The 22,162-nt window shown below is 40.0% G+C and overlaps 1 protein-coding gene across 1 annotated transcript in view; it reads left to right on the top strand.

Moving 5' to 3' along the window:
• DCHS2 (dachsous cadherin-related 2) overlaps positions 1–22,162 on the top strand; it is a gene marked incomplete at both ends in the record, with an annotated part of 287,003 nt that overhangs the window by 252,925 nt on the left and 11,916 nt on the right. Inside the window, 2 exons of the mRNA XM_082653510.1 lie at positions 5,081–5,292; positions 8,334–8,485. Coding sequence (XP_082509636.1) covers positions 5,081–5,292; positions 8,334–8,485 — 364 coding nt within the window. The remainder of the gene's footprint in view (positions 1–5,080; positions 5,293–8,333; positions 8,486–22,162) is intronic.

Here is a 22,162-nt window from a genome sequence, read left to right as displayed (position 1 = left end):
CCAGGGAAGCCCTAGCCTAGCTATTTTGACATCTACAATTAAAGCCTAACATTAATCAATATCATGCTCCTAAATAATATACGAGACTTAGAATTCTTTATCTTTTAATATCCCTTTTCCAATTTATAAGATTTTTTTGACCACAATTTTAGTTCTTTCAGATTAAGCATTATTAATATTTTAAAATTTACCTGCTTCTTTGCTACTCTCTTTGCTAATTGTTCTTTCTTCCATCTCAGACTTTCCTCTGGAATCATTTTACTTCTACCTAAAGTACATCCTTTTGTGAGAGTCTGTTGCAGTAAACTCTCTCACATTTTAGTTGTCTAAAAAAGTCTTTAATACTTGTTTTTAAGAGATATTTTTGCTGGGTTTAGAATTCCAGGTTCATAGTTATTTTCTCTTACCATATTTAAGATATTACCCTACTGTCTTCTGGTTTCCACTTGTTGCATTAAGAAGTCAGCTGTTGATCTAAATACCACTTATTTGTACCTTTCTTTGGAACTCCAGTTAGACAAATATTGGGGTCATATCGCTCTCTCCTACATCTTTTTCAAATTTTTCATGTCTGTTTGCCTCTTCTCTTCAGCCTAAGGAACTATATTTTTCATTTCCAGAGGTTATCTTGGGTTCTTTTTCAACTCTTTTTGGGTGTTTTAAAAAAATAACCTTTTGTTCCTTGCTAATGCTTCCAACCTTCTTTTTTATATATTTAAATATTTAATAATTACATATTTTGTGTCCAATAATTTCTGCATCTTAAGTCTTTGAAGATTTATTCTGCTATCTATGGATTTGCTGGCTGTCATTCATGGTGCCTTGCTTCTCTGTGATTTTTGTGCTTGTTAACTATAAGCTACTCCATTGTCCTGGAAACTTTTTCTTTGAGGATTCTTTGAAGCCTGGGTTGAATTTTTTCCCTAAAGGGAGGATGTGTTTTTGATTCTGCAAATCACCTAGACACTCATCAAGCAAAGCTGATGTAATGGCTTACATTAATTTTGGGGAATTTAAATATATATATATATATATATATATATATATATATATATATATATATATGATAGTATAGCTACCATAAATTCAGGTTTAAGCTAATGAATTCTCAGCAGAGACTTTTTCTCTCTTTCATCTGACATCAAGGTCAAGAAAAGCAAGTTTCTGTGCATTCATTTTTAATTTTTTTTGATATTGACCACTAATTTGGAACATATGTAGCCTTTAGGTTTACAGCTTTATTTTGGTTTTCCTATTGGATCTTTCACCTTTTGTGGGTTCAGGCTTCTTCCCTTGTTTTCCGCACCCTGTGCAGTTATCAGAAGTGAATCTCAAGGAAGAGGTTATGTTAAAAACCCTTAGAACAAAAACAAGCTTTTAGTGCTTGCTTGCCTCCCTGAATGACTGTTTTCATTTATTTATTTTTCCTCTGAGGATTCCTTACTACTGTAGCAACTCAGTAATGCATTTCAACAAACACACACACACACTTACAATTTATCAAGCATTTTAGTTGTTTTTATGATGAGGATTGTCCCAGTCTGTAGTTTACCATACTTTTGTCAGGAAACATTTCTAAGAATCTTTAATTATGATATTAAATTCATCTTTCCTGACACATAATCATTAAATTTGTGTCTAAAGGCATCTAACACAGGTTTTATCAATGTATATTTTTTAAAACATAAGCCAGTTAAAATAGAAAACTGGTATGTATGACAAATCAGTAAACTTGATCTCTAATGTTGCAGTGTAAACAGGGTAAAATGCGAGAAAACCATTTTATTAGTTATTGGTTTAGTAAGTTATGATTAGATGGCTCTCTGATGAGAACTGTTTTCTGTCCAGTTGTGCCCGAGTGTGCCCTGTTCCATAGTCACAAACCACAGGTTTACTTTTGCATCTAAACTTCTTGTCACTATAACTTAAAAACATCTACTACTCACTGTTTAAACCAGAAGGAATTTTGGAGCTTGACTATTTGACTAACATCGTCTATGTAAATAACAGATGGTGGTTTTCATTCCATTATTTGGTAGATTAACATAAAACAAAATGATCAAACTTTCAGTGTTTCAAGGACGTAGCTTTAGAGCAGAGAGTTTAAAAGCTTTTGGATAACATAAATGTTTATCACGTTCTGCTTTGGGCATATACATATATGTGCACACAGTTTGTAATTGACTGAAGTAACTCACTTATGCTATCAAACACTGAGTATTTGAAGAATCTAAATCTCATTTTGATGTGTACTTAAAACTTGGACAAAAGCTGTACAAGTCCATATATCAGAAGGAAAATATTACTACAATTTTCTTCTCAAGTTATTAAATAACTGGCATGCTAACATATAAGAATGAACAAAAAGTTGGTATTTGTGAGCCTGTTAGTCTAAGGAAAGCATGGACTTCTGCCCATATATTAGACAGAGCCCAGTAGTACTTTCATCTCACTGGTGACAGTAAATCCTCGATGTCTCTGAGAAAAATATACATAGATCATCCAAGGCGAATTGTGGATCTAGTAGGTGTGCCAGCCTTGAATCATCTCACAGACTGGTTATTGTCTTTTCTATTTGCACAACTTTCACAGCATGTGCCAATTATTATGTCAAAAATAAAAACCAAGCAAGGAAAGCATTAGAACTGCAGATGCATTCCAAGTGCAAAATTCCAATTATCAAAGCCTAAACACAAGCCTTTTATTAGAAAATCCACTTTGATCTGCACTGTAATTGGCACACTTTCTACTAAGTGACACTGGCAATTTAGTGTTGTGTTTCACTTTATTTTTCTTTACTAATAGTAACAGAACATGGTAGCAAGCTGAATGCCCTGTTTGGTGGAGACAAAGCTCCAGATGAGAGCTTTGGGTCCACCTAGACTGGGGCTTCTCTGCTCAGCTCTTGTTCCACAGAGACTTCTAAAAACCATATTCTTTCATTAGCAGCTCATCAGCATGCATTTTAATGATTCTTCAGCTGCCAATCCTTAAATCTACTCTAAATTTGCTAAGAGGGGTTTTGGTAACATCAGGCCATGGTTTGTAAAAGTAATTTGGTTTTCTGAATGGACAACTAAATCTGATGACAATAAATGAAAGTGAATTTATGAAGTTTTAAATTTGGCAGTATAGTGAGTTCTTCATATAGTATATAAATATTTATTTTTTCTTAATAACAGAAGCAATAAAATCCCCCCAAAACACTCAATGCCAAAGTTAGACTTATTAGAACAGGATATAATTACTATTAGCATCCAGGTAGGTACATGATAGCCTGAAGTTTCCTTGGCCTACATTGGTTCTCTAGGGGAACTGGTTCAGATAGAGCAATCAGAACTGTGGCTTCCAGGTCGTATCTCCAGAAACTGTACAGGTTCTTTCACCAGAAGAGCAAATTTTAATAGTCCATAGCTGTTAAATGTTCTCCTTCTACATTCAGAGCTTATACAGATATTAAATCTGTATCTGCTGATGGAGGGCGTGAGAGACACATGCACTGTGTCACTCTCCCAGCAACACTATGGAGCCATTATTCATATCCCCGTTTTACAGAAGATGAGACTCAGCTCGACAGAAGCTGAGTCACTTACTACAGGTCACAAGCTTAGTAGTGGGGGAGCTAGGTGTTTTACCTAAATGAAGCAGCCAGGGCTAGGGTTTAGGCTTGGTTTCAGGTTTCTCAAACTCCAAATCAGTACGCACTTCAGCAGACTCCACTCGACGGAATTTCTGACATTGAGAGCTAAGTAAATCATGACAGTGGAATAATAATAACAATCAATTCAGTAAGAAATTTAATTGCAAAAGGGAAGAAACAAAACAGAGTAGAAACTAGAAAAGGGAATTCTATCAGGGGAGGAATTTTCTTAGTCTGGGGAAAAACCTGTGTAGGGCATAAACCTCAAGGCTCAGTTTCCCTCACCTGGTTCTACTTGTTACCTGGGGGTGTAACAAATATTACTGGGTGCTCCCATGTGCCAGAACCTGAGCTAGGGATTTGGGAGATGGTGATGTAAGACATAACCATCCTCACCTTCTAAACCAAGAGGAATAACTCGGCAGAACTAGGTGAGCAAAGGCCCTGCAGGCACTTTTGGAGAGTCTGTTGGGGGCAGACGTGGTGATGGTACAGGGCTGGGTGGTCTGGAAAGAACCCTGAGGATGTACTGAAGTGGGGACAATTCCAGGTGGATGGAAAAGCCTGCAGGACAACTCTGAAGTGAGCGTTTGAGGAACAGAACATGTATGAGTCTTACAGACAGAGCAGACAGAGCAAAGGGGAGAAAGAGAAGAATGAGATTTCTCAGGTGGGAGAGGCTGGAGCAGGTGGTCCTGGGGAGGCTAAAAATGCTGAACTTCATCTTAATTGCTGTGGAAGCCAATCAAGGGTTTTATGCAGGACAGTCACAGTGTTGTTTTTTATTATTTAATTCAGAATGGGAACTGGTTGAGTGGGGAGGCCAATTAAGTAAACTAACACAGGGGACAAGGTGGGAAATGCTGGTGGCTTGGAGGAGGGCAGCAGCAGGAAATGGAGAGTGTGGATTCAGGAGATGTTTGAAAGGTGGACTTTGCAGACATGGGCTAAATATGGAGACAGAAAGATGACTTAAGAGAAAGCGCCCAGATTTCAGATACTCATGGCTTCTTTCCCTCCTGCATGTCTGAACCGTGTAAATGTCTGCCTGTTCTCACCTTTTTTCACAATGACCCCGGGCACTAGGAAAGGGGGCTCAGCCAGTGGGAGGAGTTGAGGGACAGGTAAGCGTGTGAGCATATGGGTCAAAGGTGATTTGAGACTTTTTAAATAAAATAATTTTCTGGGCTTCCCTGGTGGCGCAGTGGTTGAGAGTCCGCCTGCCGATGCAGGAGACACGGGTTTGTGCCCCGGTCCGGGAAGATCCCACATGCCGCGGAGCGGCTGGGCCTGTGAGCCATGGCCACTGAGCCTGTGCGTGTGGAGCCTGTGCTCCGCAACGGGAGAGGCCACAACAGTGAGGAGCCCGTGTACCGAAAAATAAAAAATAAAATAAAATAATTTTCCTTTTTTTTTTTTTCTCTCTGGAAATAAAACTAGGAGAACTCACTGTGCAAGAACCCAAGTTTCTGGATTTTGAAGTCAGAAATGAAGTTCAGCTCATCGTTTTAGCTGAAAGTAGGGAGCATAGAGCCTACAGCAAAGTAGCAGTCTTCATCCAAGATGTGAATGATCATCCACCATGCTTTGGACAAAGAATTTACCAAGTATCAGTGTCTGAGGGCCAGTTCTACGATGCTCACATCATACAGGTAACAGAAATGTGTTGTGTGTGGGGGAGTGTGAATTAAATTTTAAATCTTTCCTTGGCATATACAATATTTGATGCACTGGATGGAACTTTAGGTTGAAGGAAGTCTGCAGTTTCTGAGCTCACTCTCCTTCCCCTATCCATTTCGTGCTCGGTTAGACCCACCTGCTTTCTCTAGGGCCCCCGTAGAACACTAGCAGGGAATCTAGAGGGGCACAAAAAGCAGCTCACCTTACACATGTGTACAATTCAGTGGGGAAGTCAGAAGACTAAGTATACAATTTAAATGCAAATCACTAATGTTATAATAGAAGTGTATGTTGCATGTCATGAGAGAAAAGAGGAGGCACAGACTGTTCCTGGAGGAGAGTGTCAGTCTTCATGAAGAATGAGGTTTGCACTCAGTCTTAAAGGGTAAGCAGGCATTTGCCAGGTGGAGCTGCAGCCAGATGAGCATGGCAGCAGCACAGACACATGGAAGGGGCCCCTGGTTTGGATTTGCAGGTGTCTCATGTGAAAGTCATAGATCTGCTGTTTCAAGCCCAGCCCTATCTTGGGACCAAGCCCCATGCTCTGAAAAAAGAGGGTCTGTTCACATGGCAGTCTTCTTGTTCAGGCTCCAAACCCACCCATCCTTGATAGACTCTACCTGCTTCGGGGACTGGTGCCCATTTTCACCTTTCCCTTCAAGGTTGAACCGATGTTTTGAATTCAAGAACCTGGACATTACAACACCTACAGGCTCTTGGGAATCTGCACAGGAAATGGGTATAAACCCCCATCCTGACAGTCAGCAGCCTAGTGGGACATTCCCTTTGGCCTCTGTAACCCCACTCCCATGACCCAGCACCGCATGACTTTCTCTCTGTGGTAGATGGAGGCAGGGATCCAGGTGATCCCCTAGGTTACTGTGCAGCTACCTTCACCTGAACATATAGAGACACTTTCCTTTGATTCCTGCCCAGTTCAGATGCACACATTCGCCTCTGACGGTGCAAACAAGACCAGTAGAGGCTCAGCTGTCTTGGAGTTTTAGCTCTGTGCTCCCCACATGGTCCAGGATTCCCAGGATTTCCTACATTATTTCTGCCCATTTATTTTGTATGATTGGAGCTTAATTGCTCCAGGTTCCAGCCTGTTCCAGAAGTGCTGCACCTTTACTCTAGCCATGACAGAGATGCTTGAGAGGAAGGTGAGGAGGTAAAGGCGTTCTCTTGTTCAGCCCCCGCACCCCCAGTGATGCCTGTTCAGCGGGGATCATGGATGCCTCCAGCGCCACTGTGGGACCTGCTTGGTCACAGAGGACTCCTCCCTGGGGAGCTGGTGCATCATGCTTTGTCGCACATGCTAACCTGGACAGAGATAGACCACTCATGTGGAATATGTGAAGGTGAGGGTCCCATTAAAGCCCATGTACACCCGACAGGGAGACAGCCTGACTTGCCAGTGGTTCAGGTGATAAAACCTTCGAGAAGGCCCAGTCAGAGACGGATACAATGAACTTTGTTCTTCGTATTTTTAGATCATTTAGTTTCCAGGAAACTAGAACTGCCATTTGCCTGTATCCTGTTCAGATAGACAGGAATGTAGAAGGCTCTGGAGTTCTTGCTTTTTGCTACCACACTGCCTACACACCCTCCTTTTGGTTGCAGCCCCACAAACTCCCTTTAGGAACTGACCCTCCTCTGCCAGGTGCAGTCTTGATGGAACTGTCAGTCAAAGTGGTGACCTCCCCCCCACCCCACCCTGACACAAGGTGCTGTCAACTGCCTCGGTCCCATAGAGACTTTCTCTCCCTGGAATTTGAATCTTGGGTGGTAGGACACCAGACAGAGACATAGTAGGGGTGATTTGTCTTGATGGCAACAGCTCAAAGAAGCTGTGCCTTAGAGCTGTTCAGGTTCTTGTGCTTCACCTGGGCGCTGTCTTTCTGCTATGTTTCTTTCCTGATGAAGTTGGCCATAGTGGATTTGTGTTGCTGGCATCCAAAGACCCTAACTGATACGCCTCCTGGGAGGCCTACTCTCTGTAACTCATTTAAGTGTACGGCCTAGGGGACATGATGGACTTTATTCTGATGGTATGCAGATAAGTTTCTCTTCCTTGTGATCTCGAAGGGAGCTGTCTGTTGCTGCCTTTCTGTACCAAATAGCTGGTGTGTGCCCTCTGATGAGGTCCTGATGAGGTTCTGGATCCCCTGAGAACTCTGGCAGCAGTGTGAAGGATAGATTGAAAAGGAAGGGAGTTACAAGCAAAAACCCACCAGGATATCAGTACAGTCACCCAGGAGAGAGATGACAGGGAATGGGAGCTCAGGCCAAGGCTGAGGGGCCTAGAAGATAAAAATAAATAGAAAGAGGGACTTCCCTGGTAGTCCAGTGGCTAAGACTTCATGCTCCCAATGCAGGGGGCCTGGGTTCGACCCCTGGTCAGGGAACTAGATCCCGCATGCCACAACTAAGAGATTGCATGCCACAATTAAAGATCCCGCATGCCACAACTAAAAGATCCTGCATGCCGCAACTCAGACCCAGCACAGGCAAATACATAAATAAATAAATATTTTTAAAAATAAATAGAAATTAATCTGTCAGCTTGTTCTTAAACAAGATCTTGAATCCACTGATAGAATTAGTTTGTGATTAAAATGTAAAGCAGACGAAATAATATATCTCCATGGAGAGTGATGCAGAACTTTTGTTTTATCTTCAACGCTAGTACTTGGACAACTCATCAAATAAATCACCAGGACCTAACTTTGTTAGCACTAAATCTAGGTTTTGTTTCATTTAGCGCAAAGCATGCAATACTCCTACTGAAAATTACTTGGAAATCCTTTCAATGAATCTTCAGAATAGTCTTCTCACCCATTATTCACTTTAATATAAATGTAAGCTTCAGCCATGGCTAATATTCCTTTGGTCATTGTCTTTAAAGTGTGTTTGACCATGTGATTCTTTCATAATGCATTTCTCTGAATAACAGGCTTAACCCATTCTGCAGATTCAATCCTTACCTAACGGAGGAGTTTCTTCCTCACAGGTTTTTGCCACAGACCAGGACAGTGGGACAAACGGCCTCATCGAGTATTCTATTCTCTCCAGCAACCAAGTACAAGCGTTCCAGATGGACACACTGAGCGGTGTGCTAACAGCAAGTGCAGTTCTGGATTATGAGTACACCAGAGCCTACAGGTTTGTCCAAGACTCAGATCCATTTGACCAGCTATTCTGCTTTGTTGCCCCACAGTGCTTACCCTGCAGGCCTCTTTGAGTAAAAGCACACCCGTAAAGTTGGACGACTTCGGGAAGAAAACCTAAGAAACTGTGAACCTTGTTTGTCTCTGGGGAAGTGGTCACTTGGGAAGCCTGGGGTCAAAGAGATGCTTGACTTCCTCACCATGTATTTCAGTCTGCCTTGTATTTGTATGTTCTTCCGAAAGACCATGCCCAGACAGTGTTTCTTTTAATCCTCACGGTCACCTCCAGAGAAGTTCAGTGAGGCCTTTTCTCACTCACTAATGAGACAAGGGACACGCAGTGTCTCACTCAGGGTTACAGAACCATTTAACCATGAATCATGGTCTCACTGCCAGGTGTTCTAATGCCAAATCACACTGTTTCCACCCTACAAACTACAGAGCAGACCTTCTATTGAGGGAAAAAACAGGAATACAAGATACCTGAGTGTCAATATTCTCCTAGGCCAGACTACTTACATGTTATATGAAGAAAGTGCAGTGTGTTCCTGTGGTTGAGTAGCAAGAGCCAATTAAAATGGGATCTGTTGCTGGGTGGACTGGATTAATTTAACTCTGAAAAACTTCCCAACTCTAAACGCTTGATTGTTTAGTTCTTTTTGTTTAATATATTTCAAAATATTACTTCAAAGGTATTTTAAAAGTTTAGTTTAAGACCTTACTCTGTGTTAACTAGTATAATTTTTTCAGGATTATTTTAGTGTAATCAATTGTCATGATACTTACTATATAAATATATTAAAATCAATTGTATAAATATGTTATAACCTATTCCTGCTACATTGTATCTATAGTAATTTTAAGTGTAAAGCTTTTTTTTTCTCTCTATAGATGACTGCAGGTAAATCTCAGCCTAGTTGCCACCTGAGTGATTACAAATTCAGAGATTCTTGAAGGTCTGCTATGTTCCAGGAACTAAGCATTTCCTGATTGCAATGACTTTCTGTTACAATGTTCTTATTCAATGGAGCATAATTAACAATTAAATTTAATTCCTTTCAGCATTTTCCTATTTGAGTCACACTTTCAACGTTCCCATTTCCAACATTTAAATTGGTCTCAATATTTAAAAACTCCCCTCTCCAATTCCTCATGAATTTAAGCTGGGAGAAGCAGGAATTGAGAGAAGATGAAATCTGCACACACTGCCACAGAGAGACTCAGAGGCAACCACACTCATGCTCACACACACACACACACACAGTCTCCACTGTCACCGAGGCAAGGGAACATTTTGAACCCCCTGCCTCTCCGGGTTTTCCCCCTTCCCTCCCCCCTTGTGGCTTCTCTGCCTTTTTAGTGCTTTTCCTGATATTTAAGGCAGTGAGAAAAATAGGAGGATTTTCCCCAGCCTGCTATACCTTTAGTGAATGTTTTGGAAAAGATGTCATTTAGCATTTAACTTTTGTTTTTAACTTTTGGATTTCGCTATTTTGTCTGACACAGGAAGATATTCCCAATTCTAGCCCCCTCTTTTACAGTATAAAATGAGGAGGAGGAAGATATTGTCAGTTGTGATTCTACTCAATATAAATGCATTAAATAATTTTTAGTTCTCATATTAAGCCACAAATAGGAAAACTCAGTGGACAGACTATGAAAAATTAGTTCTTTAGTTCTGTCTGACTGATATTTCTGAATTTTATAAACTATTTACCAAGCATGAGACTGGGGATATAAAGACACATGAAACAGTTCTTGTTTTCAGGGAACTCGAAAACTGAGTGCCCTGATAACCCATGGCAGGAAGCATAGTAATAATCACAATACGTGCCATTTATGGAGCACCTGTTTTACCGGTTGAATTCTCATAACAGACTTAAGATCTACAGAGTGAGGAAACTGAAATTCAGAGATGTAAAGTTTTTGCCAGGAATAGGCAGCCAGTAAATGTAGAACTGAGATTCTTGCCTGTGTGAATGGTCATAGTAGGGCTTCTTACTGTATCATGTGAATGAATCTTTAGAGTATATACCTGTATGTTTACAAAAACAAAACAGAAAAAACACTTTAGAAACTTAAAATAGTAATATAAAATAAGTTCCAACTCACAGTTGTGAAATAACACATGTCTAGTTGTGAGCATGCAGAGATGGGATTTGAATCACTGTTCTCCACTGCTTGAGTTATAATTGATGGGGTGAGATTTATCCCTGCTTAAGTTGGTAATCGATATTCATGTAAGTCTTATAAAACTTTAGGGCCAAGATTTAGTTAGTCTTTTCAGGGACTTTAAATAAAAACGAGAAACAAAAAAGCCCTAGGCAAATTTAAATGTTTAAAAATTCACTTTCTGTAGCATAAATATTCAAGGTCAAAGAGCAGTTATTGCCAGGAGCAATGCTAAATTCATACACTCCATTGAACACTCATTATGACTGTGAGAGAAAAAATAAAAAGCAATTATATATACACAGTAGGAAATGGGCTGAAATGTTAGTTGTCTTTTCCGAAATACATGACTCATAAGCAGCAGGGCTGGGATTGGAACCTCAGTCTGTTGAGTCCCCATGGAAAATGGAATAAAGGCTTTCCAGGCAAGAAGCATGAGGAAGGACATGGACACGTGAAAGTGTTTGGTATATTTGGAAATAACAAGTGGTACAGTGCACCTGAGAAGCACTTGAGTGTGGGATTATAAAAAAGAGGCTGGGGGTGTGGAGGAATAGGAGGAAGATAGTCAAAATGTACAAACTTCCAATAAGATAAGTACTGGGGATGTAATGTACAACATAATGACTATGGCTAACACTGCTGTAAGATATACAGGAAAGTTGTTAAGACAGTAGGTTCTTAGTGTTCCCATCACAAGGGGAAATGTAGTTTTCGTGGGTTTTTTTTGCATCTATGTGAAATGATGGATGTTAACTAAACTTATTGTGGTAATGATTTCACAATATATGTAAGCCAAATTATGCTGTACACCTTAAACTTATACAGTGCTATGTATCAATTATATCTGAATAAAACTGGGGGAAAAATCTCAGTCAGTGATGTGAAAAATGAAACAAAGCAACAACAAAAAAGAGTCTGGTAGGTCACAGGCACATTTTTGAGAAATTTATATGCCATATACGGGAAATTGTACTCTATTCTGTAGGCTATATAAAAGTGTAAGCAGTTGAGTGCATGCTAAGATCTTTATTTTTAAGGACATCTGGTAATGGTTGTCTTGCAGGACAGAGAACCAGCATCAGACAGACCAGTTAGGCTAGACAAGAGCTGACAAAGATCTATTATGTGGATGAAGCTGTGAGGATGGGAGGAGGGGACATACTTACTAGTTGACTCAGATACGGAGTCCATAGGAACATGGTGATAAGTTGAATTTATTCAACAAGGAAAGAGATAGAAAATGCTTCTAAAGTTTCCACATAGGAAAGGCGGGAAGAAGAATAGATCGGGATTGGGATTTTTTTTCTGGGCATTTTGAGTTTGAAGGGCCAGTGCAAGAGCAAAAGTAAAGATACTCCTTTGGCAATTAAAAATAATGATCTGGAGCTCAGGAAAGAGATCTTCATTCAGGATTTAGACTTGGGCTTCATCCAGGGAAAATGTGTTAAATGGAATTACCTAGGACACTATGTGAAATGAGAATTTGGGGTATTATCACCACTTAGGGGCCAGACAGAGCAAAAGCAGCCAGCAAGATAGATTCAGGGACTACAAACATCAGAACAGAACCTGGAAAAGGGGGTTTCGTGGAAACCAAGAGGAAAGGTTGACTGTATGAAAGAATAAACTTTCAGAATTTGTTTGGATTGGAATCTGCAAAAGTACTCCTTAATGTAAAAAGTTTGCAAGGAATATACTTCTCCCAAATTGTTTCCTAACAAGATAAAGTACACACTGTTGTATTTGCAGGTTAATTAATATAAAACAGTGAAGTTAACTTAAAACTCCAGTTAACAGATTGATTTTCTTTTTTTTTTTTAAATAAGAGAAAGAGGGACATTTTATGATAAAAGAACTAATACAGGCAGTGTACAGTAGCCATAAACTTTTACATACCAATCAACAGTAGAGCCAAATACGTAGAACAATATCATATTTTTTTGTTTTGCTGTGATGATATTTTCTTTTTAACATCTTTATTGGAGTATAATTGCTTTACATTGTTGTGTTAGTTTCTGTTGTATTACAAAGTGAATCAGCTATACCCATACATATATCCCCATATCTCCTCCCTCTTGTGTCTCCCTCCCACCCTTCCTGTCCCACCCCTCTGGTCACAAAGCACCGAGCTGATCTCCCAGTGCCCTGCAGATGATTCCCACTATCTATTTTACATTTGGGACTGTATATATGTCAATATCATTCTCTCACTTTGTCCCAGCTTGCCCTTCCCCCTCCCCGTGTCCTCAAGTCCATTCTCTACGTCTACATCTTTATCCTTGTCCTGTCCCTAGGTTCTTCAGAATCTTTTTTTTTTTTTTTTAGATTCCATATACGTGTGTTAGTATACGGTATTTGTCTTTCTCTTTCTGACTTACTTCACTATGTATGACAGACTCTAGGTCCATCCACCTCACTACAAATAACTCAATTTCCTTTCTTTTTAATGGCTGAGTAATATTCCACTGTATATATGTGCCACATCTTCTTTATCCACTCATCTGTCGACAGACACTTAAGTTATTTCCATGTCCTGGCAACTGTAAATAGTGCTTCAATGAACATTGTGATATATGACTCTTTTTGAATTATGGTTTTCTCAGGGTATATGCCCAGTAGTGGGATCGCTGGGTTGTATGGTAGTTCTATTTTTACATTCTTAAGGAACTGCCATACTGTTCTCCATAGTGGCTGTATCACTTTACATTCCCACCAACAGTGCAAGAGGGTTCCCTTTTCTCCTCACACTCTCCAGCATTTATGGTTTGTAGATTTTTGATGATGGCTATTCTGAAAGGTGTGAGGTGATACATCATTGTAGTTTTGATTTGCATTTCTCTAATGATTAGTGATGTTGAGCATCTTTTCATGTGTTTGTTGGAAATCTGTATATCTTCTTTGGAGAAATGTCTGTTTAGGTCTTCTGCCCATATTTGGATTGGGTTGTTTGTTTTGTGATATTGAATTGCAAGAGCTGCTTGTATATTTTGGAGGTTAATCCTTTGTCAGTTGCTTCATTTGCAAATATTTTCTCCCATTCTGAGGGCTGTCTTTTCGTCTTGTTTATGGTTTCCTTTTATGTGCAAAAGCTTTTAAGTTTCATTAGGTCCCATTTGTTTATTTTTGTTTTTATTTCCATTTCTCTAGGAGGTGGGTCTTGCTGTGATTTATGTCATAGAGTGTTCTGCCTATGTTTTCCTCTAAGAGTTTTATAGTGTCTGGCCTCACATTTAGGTCTTTAATCCATTTTGAGTTTATTTTTGTGTATGGTGTCAGGAAGTGCTCTAATTTCATTCTTTTACATGTAGCTATCCAGTTTTCCCAGCACCACTAATTGAAGAGGCTGTCTTTTCTCCATTGTATATTCTTGCCTCCTTTATCAAAAATAAGGTGACCATATGTGCATGGGTTTATCTCTGGGCTTTCTATCCTGTTTCATTGATCTGTATTTCTGTTTTTGTGCCGGTACCATACTGTCTTGATTACTGTAGCTTTGCAGTATAGTCTGAAGTCAGGGAGCCTGATTCCTCCAGCTCCGCTATTCTTTCTCAAGATTGTTTTGGATATTTGGGGTCTTTTGTGTTTCCATAAAAATTGTGAACTTTTTAGTTCTAGTTCTATGAAAAATGCCACTGGTAATTTTATAGGTATTGCATTGAATCTGTAGATTGCTTTGGATAGTACAGTCATTTTCACAATGCTGATTCTTCCAATCCAGGAACATGGTATATCTTTCCATCTGTTTTTATCATCTTTAATTTCTTACATCAGTGTCTTATAGTTTTCTGCATACATGTCTTTTGTCTCCTTAGGTAGGTTTATTCCTAGGTATTTTATTCTTTCTGCTGCAGTGGTAAATGGGAGTGTTTCCTTAATTTCTCTTTCGGGTTTTTCATCATTAGTGTATAGGAATGCAAGAGATTTCTGTGCATTAATTTTGTACCCTGCAACTTTACTAAATTCATTGATTAGCTCTAGTAGTTTTCTGGTAGCATCTTTAGGATTCTCTATGTATAGTATCATGTATGTGCAATCAGTGACAGCTTTGCTTCTTCTTTTCTGATTTGGATTCCATTTATTTCTTTTTCTTCTCTGATTGCAGTGGCTAAAACTTCTAAACCTATTTTGAATAATAGTGGTGAGAGTGGGCAATCTTGTCTTTGTCCTTATCTTAGAGGAAATGATTTCAGTTTTATACCATTGAGAATGATGTTTGCTGTGGGTTTGTCATACATGGCCTTTATTACATTGAATTAGGTTCCCTCTGTGCCCACTTTCTGGAGAGTGTCTATCATAATGGGTGTTGGATTATGTCAAAAGCTTTTTCTGTATCTATTGAGATTATCATATAAGTTGTTTTTAAAGTATCTTTATTGGAGTATAATTGCTTTACATTGTTGTGCTAGTTTCAGCTGTATAACAAAGTGAATCAGCTATACATATACATACATCCCCATATCTCCTCCCCCTTGTGTCTCCCTCCAATCCTCCTTATCCCACGCCTCTAGGTGGTCACAGAGCACAGAGCTGATCACCCTGTGCTATGTAGCTGCTTCCCACTAGCTATCTATTTTACATTTGGTAGTGTATATATGTCCATGTCACTCTCCCACTTCGTCCCAGCTTCCCCTTCCCCTTCCCTGTGTCCTCAAGTCCATTCTCTATGTCTGTGTCATTATGCCTGTCCTGCCCCGAGGTTCTTCAGAACCATTTTTTTCCTGATTCCATATATATATCATATGGGTTTTATCTTTCAATTTGTTAGTATGGTGTATCACATTGATTTGTGTGTATTGAAGAATCTGTGATAAACCCCACTTAATCATGGTGTGTGATCCTTTTAATGTGCTATTGGATTCTGTTTACTAGTATTTTGTTGAGGATTTTTGCATCTATGTTCATCAGTGGTATTGGCCTGTAGTTATCTTTCTTTGTGACATCTTTGTCTGGTTTTGGTATCAGGGTGATGGTGGCCTCGTAGAATGAGTTTGGGAGTGTTCCTCCCTCTGCTATATTTTGGAAGAGTTTGAGAAGGATAAGTGTTAGCTCTTCTCTAAATGTTTGGTAGAATTTGCCTGTCAAGCCATCTGGTCCTGGACTTTTGTTTGCTGGAAGATTTTTAATCACAGTTTCAATTTCAGTGCTTGTGATTGGTCTCTTTATATTTTCTATTTCTTCCTTGTTCAGTCTCAGAAGGCTGTGCTTTTCTAAGAATTTGTCCATTTCTTCCAGGTTGTCCATTTTATTGGCATAGAGTTGCTTGTAGTAATCTCTCATGATCCTTTGTATTTCTGCAGGGTCAGTAGTTTCTTCTCCTTTTCATTTCTAATTCTATTGATTTGACTCTTGTCCCTTTTTTTCTTGATGAGTCTGGCTAATGTTTTATCATTTTGTTTATCTTCTCAAAGAACCAGCTTTTACTTTTATTGATCTTTGCTATTTTTTCCTTCATTTCTTTTTCATTTATTTCTGATCTGATATTTCTGATTTCTTTCCTTCTGCTAACTTTGGGGGTTTTTTTGTTCTTCTTTCTCTTGCTTTAAGTGTAAAGTTAGGTTGCTTATTTGAGTTTTTTCTCGTTTCTTGAGGTAGGAGTACATTGCTATAAACTTCCCTCTTAGATTGCTTTTGCTGCATCTCATAGGTTTTGGGTCATCGTGTTTTCATTGTCATTTGCTTCTAGGTGTTTCTTCTATTTATTTATTTTTTTGCAGTATATGGGCCTCTCACTGTTGTGGCCTTTCCCGTTTGTGGAGCACAGGCTCTGGATGTGCAGGCTCAGTGGCCATGGCTCACGGGCCCAGCCGCTCCATGACATGTGGGATCTTCCCAGACTGGGGCACAAACCCGTGTCCCCTGCATCGGCAGGCGGACTCTCAACCACTGTGCCACCAGGGAAGCCCTGCTTCTAGGTGTTTCTTGATTCCCTCTTTGATGTCTTCACTGATCTCTTGGTTATTTAGTAGTGTATCATTTAGCCTCCATGTGTTTGCATTTTTTGAGTTTTTTTTCCTGTAATTGATATCTGGTCTTATAGTGTTGTGGTCAGAAAAGATACTTGATACAACTTCAATTTTCTTAAATTTACCCAGGCTTGATTTGTGGCCCAAGATACGTGCTATCCTGGAGTATGTTCCATGAGCACTTGAGAAGAAAGTGTATTCTGTTGTTTTTGAATGGAATGCCCTATAAATATCAATTAAGTCCATCTTGTTAAATGTGTCATTTAAAGCTTGTGTTTCCTTATTTATTTTCATTTTGAATGATCTGTCCATTGGTGAAAGTGGGGTGCTAAAGTCCCGTACAATTTTGTTACTGTTGATTTCCTCTTTTATGGCTGTTTGCATTTGCCTTATGTATTGAGGTGCTCCTATGTTGGGTGCATATATATTTACAATTGTTTTATTTTCTTCGGGAATCGATCCCTTGATCATTATGTAGTGCCTTTCTTTGCCTCCTGTAATAGGTTTATTTTAATGTCTATTTTGTCTGATATGAGAGTTGCTACTCCAGCTTTCTTTTCATTTCCATTACATGGAATATCTTTTTCCATCCCCTCATTTTCAGTCTGTATGTGTCCCTAGGTTAGAAATGGGTCTCTTTTAATTTTATTTATTTATGGCTGTGTTGGGTCTTCATTTCTGTGTGAGGGCTTTCTCTAGTCGCGGCAAGTGGGGGCCACTCTTCATCGTGGTGTGCAGGCTTCTTACTATCGCGGCCTCTCTTTTTGCGGAGCACAGGCTCCAGATGCGCAGGCTCAGTAATTGTGGCTCACAGGCCTAGTTGCTCTGTGGCATGTGAGATCTTCCCAGACCAGGGCTCAAACCCGTGTCCCCTGCATTGGCAGGCAGACTCTCAACCACTGTGCCACCAGGGAAGCCCAGAAGTGGGTCTCTTTTAGACAACATATATACGGGTCTTGTTTTGTATCCATTCTGCCAGTCTATGTCTTCTGGTTGGAGCATTTAATCCATTTACATTTAAGGTAATTATCGATATGCATGTTCCTATTACCATTTTCTTAATTGTTCAGGGTTTGTTATTGTAGGTCTTTTCCTTCTGTTGTGTTTCCTGCCTGGAGAAGTTCCTTTAGCATTTGTTTTAAAATGGTTTGGTGGTGCTGATTTCTCTTCACTTTTGCTTGTCTGTAAAGGTTTTAATTTCTCTATTGAATCTGAATGAAGTCCTTTCTGGGTAGAATAATCTTGGCTGTAGATTTTTCCCGTTCATCACTTTAAATATGTCCTGCCACTCCCTTCTGGCTCCCAGAGTTTCTGTTGAAAGATCAGCTGTTAACCTTATGGGGATTCTCTTGTATGTTATTTGTTGCTTTTTCCTTGCTGTTTTCAATATTTTTTTTCTTTGTATTTAATTTTTGATAGTTTGATTAATATGTGTCTTGGCATGTTTCTCCTTGGATTTATCCTGTATGGGATTCCCTGTGCTTCCTGGACTTGATTGACTATTTCCTTTCTCATATTAGGGAAGTTTTCATCTATAATCTCTTCAAATATTTTCTCAGTCCCTTTCTTTTTCTCTTCTTCTTCTGGCTCCCCTATAATTCAAATGTTGGTGTATTTAAGTTGTCCCAGAGCTCTCTGAGGGTGTCCTCTATTCTTTTTTCTTTATTCTGCTCTGTGGTAGTTATTTCCACTATTTTATCTTCCAGGTCACTTATCCATTCTTCTGCCTCAGTTATTCTGCTATTGATTCCTTCTAGAGAATTTTAAATTTCATTTATTGTTTACTCTTTAGTTCTATGTCCGTGTTAAACATTTCTTGTATTTTCTCCATTCTATTTCCAAGATTTTGGATCACCTTTACTTTCATTTCTATGAATTCTTTTTCAGGTAGACTGCCTATTTCTTCTTCATTTGTTTGGTCTGGTGAGTTTTTACTTTGCTCCTGTATCTGCTGTGTATTTCTCTGTCTTTTCATTTTGCTTAACTTACTGTGTTTGTGGTCTCCTTTTTGCAGGCTGCAGGTTCATAGTTCACGTTGTTTTTGGTGTCTGCCCCCAGTCGGTAAGGTTGGTTCAGTGAGTTGTGTAGGCTTCCTGGTGGAGGTGACTCGTGTCCATGTTCTGGTGGATGAGTCTGGATGTTGTCTTTCTGTTGGGCAGGACCATGGCTGGTGGTGTGTTTTGGGGTGTCTGTGACCTTATTATGATTTTAGGCAGCCTCTCTGCTAATGGGTGTGGCTGTATTCCTGTCTTACTAGTTGTTTGGCATAGGGTGTCCAGCACTGGAGCTTGCTGATCCGGTCTTAGCGTTGAGACAAAGGTCTCTAGGAGACCTCTCGCCAATTGATATTACGTGAGGCTGGGAGGTCTTTGGTGGCCCAATGTCCTGAACTCGGCACTCCCACCTCCAAGGCTCAGGTCTGACTCCCGGCTAGAGCATGAAGACCCAGTCAGTCACACAGCTCAAAGAAGAGGGAGGGAAAAAAGTAATAAAATAAAATGAAATAAAGTTATTAAAACAAAAAATAAAAGAATATGTTATTAAAATAAAAACTAATTAAAAAAAGAGAGCACCCAAACCAATAAATAAATCCACCAATGATAACAAGTGCTAAAAATTATATAAGATAAGCATAAAAATCAGAAACTAGTCAGTTGCATATAGCAAACCCCAAGTCTACAATTGCTCCCAAAGTCCACCACTTCAATTTTGGGACAATTCGTTGTGTATTCAGGTATTCCACAGATGCAGGGTACATCAAGTTGATTGTGGAGATTTAATATGCTGCTCCTGAGGCTGCTGGGAGAAATTTCCCTTTCTCTTCCTTGTTCGCACAGCTACTGGAGTTCAGCTTTGGATTTGGCTCTGCCTCTGCATGTAGGTCGCCCTCTGGCATCTGTTCTTAGCCCAGACAGGAGGGGGTTAAAGGAGAGACTGATTAGCAGGCTTTGGCTACTCAGGCTGGCAGGAGGGAGGGGTATGGAATGCAGGGTGAGCCTGGGGCGACAGAGGCCAGCATGATTTTGCAACAGCCTGAGGCATGCTCTGTGTTCTCCCAGGGAAATTGTCCCTAGATTACGGGACCCTGGCACTGGTGGGCTGCACAGGCTACCAGGAGGGGAGGTGTGGATAGCAACCTGTGCTTGCACACAGGATTTTTGGTTGGCTGCAGCAGCAGCAGCCTTAGCGTTTCATGCCTGTTTCTGGTGTCTGTGCTGATAGCCACGGCTTGTGCCTGCCTCTGGAGTTCATTTAAGCAGTGCTCTGCCTTCTGTGGGCAGACAGGGTAGGAATCCCGTCTCCTGGCACACTTTGAAACAATGGTGTCTTGACTCTTAGGCACTTCCAAACTTTTTACTGGACTCCCTCCTTATGAACTGTGGCACACTAGCTCCATTCAGGCTGTGTTCATTCAGCCAACCCCAGTCCTCTCCATGGGATCTGAGCTCCGAAGCCTGAGCCTCAGTTCCCAGTCCCCCCCCAAAACCAGCGGGTGAGCAGACAATCCTCTCAGGCTGGTGAGTGCTGGTTGGCACCCATCCTCTGTGCGGGAATCTCTCTGCTTTGCCCTCCATACCCCTTTTGCTGCGCTCTCCTCTGTGGCTCCGAAGCTTCCCCGCCACCACCCCGCCATCTCCACCAGTGAAGGGGCTTCCTAGTGTGTGGAAACATTTCCTCCTTCACAGCTCCCTCTCAGAGGTGCAGGTCGCCTCCTTATTCTTTTGTCTCTGTTTTTTCTTTTTTCTTTTGTCCTCCCCACGTATGTGGGGGGTTTCTTGACTTTTGGGAGGTCTAAGGTCTTCTGCCAGCATTCAGTAGGTGTTCTGTAGTTGTTCCACATGTAGATGTATTTCTGATGTATTTGTGGGGAGGAAGGTGATCTCCACGTCTTACTCTTCCACCATCTTGAAGGTCTCTCAGGCTTAATATTTTTACCTTCTTACATCCAATTCTGTCTTTGTATTCATAGCACTATTCATTTAATCAATAATCAGTGTTTACATAAAATGAGTATATAGGTGTTTACTTCAGAGCCAGGTCATACTGTATAATTATATTTCCTTCCTTACCCTCCCCCTTATCCCCAGCATTAATGATTATCTTTGGGTTTTGCTCACCTGATGTGCTATATCCATGTACTTAATTCCTTGTAAATATTCCATTAGCTCTGTCAGACATGCCCACTCATCTTTCTCCACTGATATGCCTCTCATATCAAATATTCTGTGAAGTCCTCTGTTCCTTGGAGACCTCGGTCCTACTGCTTTCTGCCCTCCTGATCTAGCTGGACAGTGTGACTCCCTAAGCCCGCTGCAAAGCTGGACCCCATGACTTGTGACTTTGTTTTACTGTTCTCCAACATTGGGCCTATGACTTTCAGATCCCGTGTCTTTCTCTTACTTTTTTCTTCCAGTAGTTTTGTAGGAAAAGGTGCCAAGGAAGTAAATTCTCTGAGTTCTTGCACATCTGAAAATGCCTTTATTCTACTCTCACATGTGATTTATGCAATAGATAATATAGAAGTTGAACATTTCTTTTAGATTTTTAAAGGCATTTTTCTGTTATATTTTAAAACTCAGTTTTGTTATTGAGAAATCTGATGCCATTCTAATTCTGTGTTTGGTATATGATTTGTTTTTTCCATCCTCTGTGGAAATTTTCAGGTTATTTTCTTTATCTACAATGTTTGGACATTTTGTCATTATGTACTTTGGTGTGGGTCTTTCCTTGTGCTGAGTACTTGGTGTGCTCTTTTAATGAGGATAAATGTTTCTATTTTTTGTATTATTTCACTGATAATTATCTCCCTTTTGTTTATTGTTTTGTTTTATTTGTTTACTTTGCCCTGCCTCTTTTTCCTGGATCCTATTCAGTCAAGAGTTAGACTGCCAGGATTGATCCTTTGTCAGTGATGTTTTATTCCCTACTTTCCATTTCTTGTTGTGTGTGTGGTTTTTTTGTTGTTGTTGTTTTATTTTTCTTGGAGATTTTCTTAATTATAGCCTTCTAAACTTTCTTTTTCACTTTTTGGTTTGAAATTTTTTGAATATTTTGTATTTTTTATTTCCAAAATCTCTTCCTTAATCTTTGAGCTTTTCCATAGCATCTTGTTCTTGTTTTATGCATTATCTCTATTATTGTCTCCAAGGACATTAATTAGAATTGTTTTAACATTGTCTTTTTCTCTGTCAAGATCTCTGCATCCTTTGGGTTTATTTCTTCCCTTTGTCTATTTTCCACTCTCTTTTTCATGTGGGAGACTTTCTGTAAGTAACTAACAATCCTTGGTCCTAGGTGAGGCAATAGCAAAGTCAGATTCTCTGGGTGGATCTCATTGACCAGCACACTTGGCTTTCAGATGAACCAGAGAAGAACCTGACTACTTTGCAGGATGACATACAAATAACGGTATATAGAGAGAGTTTTTTTCCCTTTGGGAGGGGATTTCATTTCTTCAGAGACAGTCCCTCGATATTACTTACTCTTAGTATGAACATCAGACATTGTTTTGCCTGGGAGTGAAGAGCAATGGG

This window comes from Grampus griseus, assembly GCF_964374135.1.
Source record: "Grampus griseus genome assembly, chromosome: 4".
In the NCBI taxonomy this organism is placed as follows: Eukaryota; Metazoa; Chordata; class Mammalia; order Artiodactyla; family Delphinidae; genus Grampus; species Grampus griseus.
This window is presented reverse-complemented; position numbering and strand designations above follow the sequence as displayed.